This window comes from Priapulus caudatus, unplaced genomic scaffold (assembly GCF_000485595.1).
Source record: "Priapulus caudatus unplaced genomic scaffold, Priapulus_caudatus-5.0.1 Scaffold1722, whole genome shotgun sequence".
NCBI classification, from domain to species: Eukaryota; Metazoa; Priapulida; class Priapulimorpha; order Priapulimorphida; family Priapulidae; genus Priapulus; species Priapulus caudatus.
Window position 1 is genome coordinate 40,394 of NW_014578783.1, and position 10,003 is coordinate 50,396.

Genomic DNA, 10,003 nt, shown 5'->3' on the forward strand with positions numbered 1-10,003 from the left:
GCGCAGCGTGCATCCGTGCGCGTGCGTGTGTGTGTGTGCGTGGGGTGCGCAGCGTGCATCCGTGCGCGTGTGTGTGTGTGTGTGCGTGGAGTGCGCAGCGTGCATCCGTGCGTGTGTGTGTGTGCGTGCGCGTGTGCGTGGAGTGCGCAGCATGCATCCGTACGCGTGTGTGCGTGTGCGTGGAGTGCGCAGCGTGCATCCGTGCACGCGTGTGTGTGCGTGCGCGTGTGTGCGTGTGTGTGTGTGTGCGTGCGCGTGTACGTGGAGTGCGCAGCGTGCATCCGTGCGCGTGTGTGTGTGCGCGTGTGCGTGGAGTGCGCAGCGTGCATCCGTGCGCGTGTGTGCGTGTGCGTGGAGTGCGCAGCGTGCATCCGTGCGCATGTGCGAGGAGTGCGCAGCGTGCATCCGTGCGCGCGTGTGTGTGCGTGCGCGTGTGTGCGTGTGAGTGGAGTGCGCAGCGTGCATCCGTGTGCGTGGAGTGCGCAGCGTGCACCCGTGTGTGTGTGTGTGCGTGCGCGTGTGCGTGGAGTGCGCAGCGTGCATCCGTGCGCGTGTGTGTGCGTGCGCGTGCGCGTGCGCGTGCGCAGGCGCGTGTGCATGGAGTGCACAGCGTGCATCCGTGCGCGCGTGTGTGTGTGTGCGCGGAGTGTGCAGCGTGCGTCCGTGCGCGTGTGTGTGTGTGCGTGGAGTGCGCAGCGTGCATCTGTGCGCGTGTGTGTGTGTGCGTGCGCGTGATGCATGAGAGTGCGGCAGCGTGCATTCCGTGCCATTGTGCGTGTGGCGGTGCGGTGCCCGGCAGGCGCGTGCATCGTGCGCGTTGTGGTGTGCGTGCTGCGTGGAGTGCGCAGCGTGCATCCGTGCGCGTGTGTGTGTGCGTGTGCATGGAGTGCGCAGCGTGCATCCGTGCGCGTGTGTGTGGAGTGCGCAGCGTGCATCCGTGCGCGTGTGTGTGTGCGTGGAGTGCGCAGCGTGCATCCGTGCGCGTGTGTGTGTGTGTATGCGTGCGCGTGTGCGTGGAGTGCGCAGCGTGCATCCGTGCGCGTGCGCGTGGAGTGCGCAGCGTGCATCCGTGCGCGTGTGTGTATGTGCGTGCGCGTGTGCGTGGATTGCGCAGCGTGCATCCGTGCGTGTGTGCGTGAGTTCATACCTCACACTGCAGGGGCTTCAATTCGTCGTCTCCATGCACAGCCTGGTGTTTCTCGAGTCGCTCGGGCGTGCTGAAGCACTTGTAACACAGCGTACACTTGAACGGTTTGTCCGGGTTCACCCGCGCTGCAGCCGTCGTCGTCGGCTTCTGCTTCTATTTCAGACAAGAGAGAGACGCGTGAGTCAGCGAGAGAGAGGAGAAAGAGAGACAGAGAGACAGAGAGACAGAGAGACAGAGACAGAGACAGAGAGACAGAGACAGAGACAGAGAGACAGAGACAGAGACAGAGAGACAGAGACAGAGACAGAGAGAGAGAGAGAGAGAGAGAGTACAAAGGAAGCGACTAGCTAACATATGACGAGTGGAGCAGCAGACGGAAGATTATACCTCCTGTAACCATGGTAACCTTGCTCTAACAACGTAAGGCATTAACATTGTTCACCGATTGATTCGACCGCCAACTCCCTTGCTTTCAGTAGAAAGGCCCTCCCCCTGCACATGTAACAAGAAAAGGCAACGAGATACTAAACGTCGTGCAGTCTTCCACATCGCATGACGGACGGACGGAGGGATGGAAGGAGGTAATAAATAAGCACGCGTTTACCCGCGCGTGCGTGCTGGCATGCTCCACCAGCTCCCTCTTCTGCAAAAACATCTGCATGCACTCCGGACACTGGAATGTTTCTTCTGGCTTCATCGTCACGATATCTCCGTCCTGTCCCGCCTGGAGCTGCAGATGAAACGCAAAACGTTCGTTAAACAAGAGAACACCGGCGCTGCAAACACAGCTTCATTTACTCGCTCGTTAATTAACCTCGTTATCTTTTACGATGAGTACGCCCAGCAACGTTGAGCAGCAACGTTTTCTCCACTAGGGACCCTGCCGTTTACTGCAAAGTGAAGTCAATCACCTTGTTACTATTATATATATATATATTATATATACAACTATACATCTCACAAGCATTTTTATTCGGGACGTAAAGTTAGTTGGCTAGTCACGCCCTGCAGCGCTGCGCTCCGTTCAGTGACGGTGCTGCCGCGCGGTGGTGGTTGCCGTGGTTACCTGTGCGGGCTGCGCCTCCTGCATGCGCACGTCCTCGGCGGCGTGGGTCAGTGTGTGCAGGTTGAGCATGTTGAAGTTGTTGAAGACTAGGAAGCAGTGCGTGCACACCCACTCGCTGCCCCCCGTCTCACTGTCCAGCTGCTGCTTGTAGAGCGTAGCGCCCTCTCCCCCCGTCCCCGTCCCCGCAGACTCCTCTACCTCGGTGGCAGACGCCGACATATCCATGCCGACGAACGGTGGATGCTTGTCCTTGAGATGTCTAGTAGACGGGAGCGAAACACATCACAGCTCATTACACACACAGCGCTAGTTCTTTGTAATATGTTAGGTATAACGCTTCCGAGAAAAATTCTGTAATGTTTTATTTTTGGCTATCTCTGGTTGTGCTGAATACGGGGATGTGACGTACAGCGAGACCTGCATTTGTCACGACCTAAACTGACACCTGTCTATAATCAACACACCTGTCTATTAAAGTGAATTTCGGTGTTCCCTACGCGTGACAGTTACACCTCTGTAGAAGGGACACCTGTCTATAGAGGACGCTTCCCTTGCCTGACCCTCCCGTACGCGGTCGACTGACGGCGCGGCTACTGGAGGGCAGCACCTACCTTTTGAGGTTGTAATGGTGAGTGAAGCGCATCTTGCAGAGCGGACACTGGAAGCGCTTCACTCCGCTGTGCATCAGCATGTGTCGCTGCAGGCTGTAGGAACGCGGGAACACCTTGCTGCACACAGAACACTTGTAGTCCTTCTTTGTCGGGATCTCCTGCGAACAACGAACGAACCTAAATGCGGCGCCGCCTCTCTCTCTCTCGTGCGCACACCGATGTGGGACCGACCACGGTGTCACGCGACGCATCGTACGTAGTTACGACATTGCAAATATAAAAGTACTGCCGAGTTTTTTGAGCGCCTCGCCGACATCGACGATGTTTACGACAATGAGAACCTCTGGAAACACAATCACTCGCTGAGAGAAGATCACATGAACCACTCTCCCTCCCACAATATACGCTTCACCCTCACACCCGACGACACAGGCGGCACGGTTACCCGCCGACTCGAGGAACAGACGCGTACCCAGTACTTTCTCGCCGTCTTTCCGCGTTTCCGCTTCTTGAACGGCACCGTCGCCGTGCGTCTCGGTCTTTCAGGCCAGGGGGCGCTGTCGCTCGCCGGGAGCTTTTCCTCCGTCTCCTGTAGTGTATGAACAAAGAACACACGTTGCCACACGTCATCGCTCTATGACATGCCCACACCTAAACACCCCAGTGACCCCACGTGGTTGGTGAAGGTTTTATTGTAGATATACGATCGTGTCGGGTTGCCGAACGTATATCTACAGAATCTAAACGAATTTGATGTATGGATGGATGTATGTAATGGATAAATTGATGGACAAGCAAACACTCGCCATTCCGTTAGACTCCTCCTCGCCGTCGACGTATTTGAATTTCTTCGGCGGCCGTCCGCGCCGCCGCTTGATCATGTACGGCGCGTCCGTCTCCTCAGCGTCTGGGTAGAAAGTCGGGTCATCGTGAACGTTCAGATGTTCCTGCAGCGCCTCAGACGTGCGGAACTTACGGCTGCACTCGTAGCACGGCCACTCCTCCAGCGCGCCCGATGCTGTAACCACGGCAACAACAACGACGATCAGCGCGCGCGGGAGCGGCGGTTATATTATCAGCGGAACAAGATTCTAGTCCTGAATATTGCTAAGTGCCAGTCGAAACATAGGCAGTAGCTACATATACATAAATACTATGCGAAATATAGACTGTATCAATAGCATATAAAGAAGGAGAGCGTACAACGGTAAAATGCTGAAACCATGCTGCAGTATTAGTCGAATTAATAAACTTTTCCCGTTTTATTTTGACGATCCTTTGCAGTATTATTGATTAGCTGTCTTACCTTGTTCATATAAAACAACCAGCATGTCCTACGATGCCCCTACGCTGAGATAATTAAGCGGTGAAATCTGGTATTTTCGGCCAAAACCGACTCGAGATCAGGTGTGTACTGTGGGGCCGGTGTCCCTTCACTCGAAGTGTTTCAACTTTCGCAGTGTGTTGCTTCCGAGTCGCCGCTCGTGTAGCGCCATAGTGGCGCTGACTGTCACGGTAATACCTACCAGAGTTTACTATACTCCAGCTGTGAGTGGGCGTGAGGTGGGCACAGGTGGGGGGTCATCACTATGGCAATCACATACAGACGTCATTCATTCCATTTGTCAATCATTGACGAAACCGCCGAGTTTCCCCGACGTAATAACCAGCTACGAGTGAGGGACGGCAGTACACACTGATCTCGAGTCGGCTTTTTCGGCGAAAAATACGCAGATTTCACCGCTCACTTATCTAGCGTAGGGGTCAATCGTAGGGACATGGCGCGGTTTGTTATATATGAAGCAGGTAAGACAGCTAATCAATAATACCTGGCAACCGGAGTCGTCAACATAAAACGGGATAAAGTTTTATTAATTCGACTAATACTGCAGGCATGTTTCAGCATTTTACCGTTGTACGCTCTCCTTCTTTATCTGCTCTTGACTGTATCTACATATACATAAATACTATGTGAAATATAGGCAGTAGCTACATATACATAAATACTATGTGAAATATAAGCTGTAGCTACTTATACATAAATACTATGTGAAATATAGGCTGTAGCTACATATACATAAATACTATGTGAAATATAGGCTGTAGCTACATATACATAAATACTATGTGAAACATAGGCAGTAGCTACATATACATAAATACTATGTGAAATATAGGCTGTAGCTACATATATGTAAATACTATGTGAAATATAGGCAGTAGCTACATATACATAAATACTATGTGAAATATAGGCAGTAGCTACATATACATAAATACTATGTGAAATATAGGCAGTAGCTACATATACATAAATACTATGTGAAATATAGTGAGTAGCTGCCGTTCGAGTTGTATAGAGGGGGACAATAACACAGATTTGACTATTACAGACATTACTATGGGACACACGGGGGTACGCGCGCGGTGCAGCCCAGCAGGGGGCACTAGCTTACAGCTTCTCGTCTTCCTGCGCTCGCGTAGCTGCGTGTCGGCTCCCTGCGGCGTCGTCGTTGTCGTGGTCGTCGCGGCGACGGGGGCGGGCGCCGGATCGCGCGGCGCGTGGAGGAGGGGCAGGCCAAGCCGCTTCGCGTAGTGACCGGCGTACCAGACCTTCATCTCATCCTTAGGCTCTATGTTCTGTACACGACATAAACGTAGGTTCAAGATTTGTGGAGGAGACACAGAGAAACATAGAGAGAGAGAGAACGATATATATATATATATATAGAGAGAGAGAGAGAGATGGAGATAGAGATACAGAGAGAGAATGAGAGAGCGAGTACGTGCGTACATGCGTGTGTATGAGAGATAGTGAACACTCACCCGTATGCTGACGTAGAATATGTCGTTGCCATGCTGGTAGGCGATTAGGTTCTGGTCCTTCTGCGTCGTCGCTGGTCGCACAAACCGCATCCAGTTAGACTCCGCGTCATCGCTGTAGTCCAGCCAGTACTTCTGCCCCGTCTCCATGCATGCCACCTGTCAGCACCAACCACCGTTAGTTACATCGGTGAGATGCACACACATACGCACGCACATGTATATACAAACTTACAAAGACTCACACATCCGACAAGAAAAAACATTAATCGCTCACAACAACACACCTTCTTATTGGAACATACAAATATTCTCGTCTCATCGCGACATTAGTTAGCGATTGTTTCCCCGCATGACGCTCCACTGGCGTGAGGGATGCTGCGCTGGCGGCGCGCTAGCTAGCTCTCACCTGTAGGATGAGCTTCTGTCTGCTGGGCAGCTTGCTGCGATCGTCAACCCGCCGTGCGTGGAACGGTCCAAACTGTGTGCGCTTCGGTATGGAACGCTTAGCATAGACGCCCAGCTCTGTAACACGATGAGCAAACGTCACTCTGTGTCTGTACGTTGCTGTTGTTGTTGTTGAGGATGATGTTGTTGTTGTTGTTGATGATGTCGTTGTTGTTGTTGTTGTTGTTGATGTTGTAGTTGTTGTTGCTTAATATTGTTTGGTGTCAACACGTGAAGTAGAAGCAGCAGCAGCAGCAGCAACAACAACAGCAGCAGCATCCCCAGTCCCACCCGGTGGTGTACCTGTTATTAGCTCTTCTCCTCCTCCTCCTGTGGCGGCGGCGTCGTCGCTGAGGGCCTGTAGCACCTGCAGGTTGGTGGGAATGCTTGCCCATGCACGTGGCAGCACCACCTTGTCCACGACCGTACGGATCTTATGCTTCGGACACTCTCCGATGTAAACAGTCTGACAGTCCTCACACCCTGCAGGTGGCACAACACGACATTAGCTGCACGTAATCTAGTCTAGCTGTCTGGGTGGGGAGGGGGATCTCAAGGACAAACTGCATAGTGTTGATTCTCATCTCGTGACGTTTGGAATAAATCCTGGCAGGAATTCAGGGGAGACCTCTATCTATTATATCTTAGATTCTCATCACCTACTAACTTATCTATTATATCTTATATTCTTGTCATCTACTAACACATCTATTATATCTATATTATCTAGACACTCACACATCTCCTCTGGATTGTAAGCGATGGGCTGGTTCGTGGCAGGACCATTCTGCGTTGTCGACTTTGCAAACTCTGGCGCCATCTGCTGACTTGACATGTTCGCTGAAACACAATCACAAGCGCATGTAGATGCAGCGAGAGGCGTGTGACAACAGACATTAATAAATTAGACATTTGACATTGCTGCGATGTCAACAACATCTAACGAACGCATCTCTCTGGCCACAACTTTAGTACCATTTATGATATTTTGCACCTTTTAATGTCTTATTGGAATATAATGTATATATCAGGGTTCTCCAAGCTTTTTCATTATAGCATGGGGTCCTTTACGGTCCTAGTTGCAAATCGCCGAAGGCGGTTTGCGTGCTAGGGGGGTCCGGGGGCTATGATATTTAGCATGGCGGCTATGATATTTAGAGTGGCGGGTGCATTTTAGGATGGCGGGCCTCGACGATAGCCTGGCGGGCCGCCAGGCTATAAGTGCTCTTGGAGAACCCTGTATATATATATATGATGGATATGTGATTGATATATATTGAATGATTGTGAATAGACTTGGGCAATACCGTTGTCCTTGTATATTCTGTTGTCGGTCGACGACTGTTGGCCTTCTGACTGCATCGATGGCGCCACCTATAAAAGCCAACGATGCAAACAAATGAACAAACGTATTTTCTCACACTATCAACAGTGTTGGTGAAATCCCACCAGTGCCCACTACAGTCAAAGCTGTGTTGGTGAAATCCCACCACTACAGTCAAAGCTGTGTTGGTGAAATCCCACCACTACAGTCAAAGCTGTGTTGGCAGCCACCTCCATAGAATGGACAGCTGTCTATAGTGGACACTGGTTAGCCTTGCATAAAAGTGCGAGTGTACATCACAGTATTTCACCACACTGTGTATCCACAAGCGTACACACGCACTCACGCGCATGGACTCACACAAACGCGCGCACGCACGCACGCACACACAGACACACACACCTGTTGTCGAGGGTTAGCTGCTGACGGCTCCAGTAGCAGCGACACGGTTGGCATGACGACTTCATTCGTCATCGTCTAAAACACATAAGATGAATCACATAAGTCTCACGATCCCACCCTCACTCGTCCTGGCAAGCAACAACTCTGAACACGGCCGAACTACCTCACGCTCCATGCGCCACACGACGTGATGCAGTAGAGGGCGCCACCGAAGGGTGGTACGTACCATTATCTGCATGGAGGGGGGCATCATGGCGGCGGCGACGCCGGCCGACTCCTCCTCCATCTCCAGCACCTGCATCGGTTCCAGCTTCGTACGTGTCACCTCGCCCGCCGCAAACTCCATCACTGCCGCACCCGTCTGCACTGCCGTCGTCACGACGACGGGCGCTGCCGTGGCGGTCGTCGAGGCAACGCCGGGCGAGGCGTAGGACGCGCCGACGCGGGCATCCGTCCGTAGCGCATCCTGAACAGAGTCCTGCGAATCCCAAGCCGCCATTAAGGTAAGCATTGCGTAAATTACAGCGGTTCACCGCTAAACAAACTAAAGAACCATTGTTGCTGTCGCCAGCAATTAAAAATGACTAAATAAATAGATGAACAGATAAAAAACTCAACATCCTTGACTTGTCGTCCTCGTTTAACAGTTTAAAAAATAATTAATATATAAATAAAAATTTGATGTTTTCACTCACGTCCGATCAAAACTGACTAGATAAATATACGGATAAATAAACGAACGAAATTGCGAGGAAGCATTTTCTTAGAATTTTTAACAAGCTTCGACACAACGATGCTCACTCTCTGCTCCATGCCTGCCTGCTGCAGCTGCTGCTGCTGTGCCTGCTGCAGTTGTTGTTGCTGCTGCTGCGTCAGCTGTTGTTGTTGCTGCTGCTGCTGCTGCGTCAGCTGTTGTTGTTGTTGCTGCTGCTGCTGTTGCTGCTGTTGTGCCAGCTGCTGGGCCAGTGCGGCCCTGAGTTGGCTGTCCGCGGTGGTCGTGACGACACCCGTCGCTGCGTGGACAAACTCTCGCTCATAGTGCTCCTCAGCCTCTGTCTGTCGTGCGATCAGAGGTGGCTCCACCTCACTGATCTCCCGCGGCAGGTTAGCGATGATGCTGGCCAGAGCCTGCAGCGAGAAACACAGTACACAGGGTTAGGGTTTAGATTAGAGTGAGGATAAAGATTAATGTTATGGTTAGGGTTAAGGCAAGGAGAAGGGTTAATAATGGGGTTAGGGTTAGGGTTACGGTTAGAGTGAGGGTTAGGGTTAACGTTAGGGTTAGGGTCAGGGTTAGAGGAAGGATAAAGGTTAAGCTTAGGGTTAGGGTTAGGGTTGCACGGGAATAGATAGGGAATGTTGCTAGTATACAGGGATCAGGGCGTCAAGTGACAAGTGACGCTCAAAAAATAGGAAAATAGGAATTTCAGATGTGAAAAAATAGGAGGAAAATAGGAATTTTTGTGAGAAAATACGGGATAATGTTAAATAGGAATATTTGTTGCGTTAGATGGCCACCCAACACCCCTACAGCCATCCCGATCCACCACAAATGGTTTTATTAATATACATATTCAGTGCTCGAAATAAGCGTTGTCCGGTTGTACGAGACAACCAGAATTTGCGCCGGACAACCTAACCAGTCTGAGACATTGTCCGGTAGACAACCAAGTAAAAAAGGTGACGAAAAACGCACTTTATTTATGTTTTTCTCAGGGGTTCTCCAAGAGCACTTATAGCCTGGCGACCCGCCATTAATCTATGGTGTGGGAAAGCGACGCATACCAGCTGCTATATTTCCATATACTGGTATATTTCCGTATATTTCCGTATTCCGTATATTTCCAACACTGGTATATGTCAGGTTTTATGATTTATGAGAGATGAAGTCGATTTGGAACCAGCAAACCAGCAAGTTCACCCCTACATTTTGGTACTTTTATTCCATTATTATTTTGAATTTTCCGATGGCTTTGCCCATGCAAAAACAAACAACAGTGGGGATTCATGTTGATCCGAAAGTTAAAAAAAAGAGAATTGTCGTAGTCAGAATGAAGACTGTACATGTACTCAAAAGTGCCGCAAATACCATCTCCTGCTATCTACATTTTCAAAATGTTATGGAGAACCCCCATACCCCCCGCTCGTTTTCACCCCCAGGGGTCGAAATTAGCGGTATCCCG

General features: G+C 50.9%; 1 protein-coding gene across 1 annotated transcript in view; it reads right to left on the reverse strand.

The window, feature by feature from the left end:
* Window positions 1-8,651, reverse strand: part of LOC106817427 (PR domain zinc finger protein 10-like) — a 20,153-nt gene extending 11,502 nt beyond the window's left edge. Inside the window, exons 1-15 of the mRNA XM_014822093.1 lie at window positions 8,622-8,651; window positions 8,047-8,298; window positions 7,821-7,895; window positions 7,402-7,468; window positions 6,833-6,934; window positions 6,398-6,577; window positions 6,057-6,172; window positions 5,651-5,806; window positions 5,281-5,464; window positions 3,631-3,842; window positions 3,297-3,413; window positions 2,825-2,982; window positions 2,214-2,472; window positions 1,752-1,877; window positions 1,148-1,300 (exon numbers count right to left, since the gene is read on the reverse strand). Of these exons, the coding sequence (XP_014677579.1) occupies window positions 1,148-1,300; window positions 1,752-1,877; window positions 2,214-2,472; window positions 2,825-2,982; window positions 3,297-3,413; window positions 3,631-3,842; window positions 5,281-5,464; window positions 5,651-5,806; window positions 6,057-6,172; window positions 6,398-6,577; window positions 6,833-6,934; window positions 7,402-7,468; window positions 7,821-7,895; window positions 8,047-8,298; window positions 8,622-8,633 (2,169 nt within the window). The 5' untranslated portion in view covers window positions 8,634-8,651. The remainder of the gene's footprint in view (window positions 1-1,147; window positions 1,301-1,751; window positions 1,878-2,213; window positions 2,473-2,824; window positions 2,983-3,296; window positions 3,414-3,630; window positions 3,843-5,280; window positions 5,465-5,650; window positions 5,807-6,056; window positions 6,173-6,397; window positions 6,578-6,832; window positions 6,935-7,401; window positions 7,469-7,820; window positions 7,896-8,046; window positions 8,299-8,621) is intronic.
* Window positions 8,652-10,003: the final 1,352 nt, after the last annotated feature.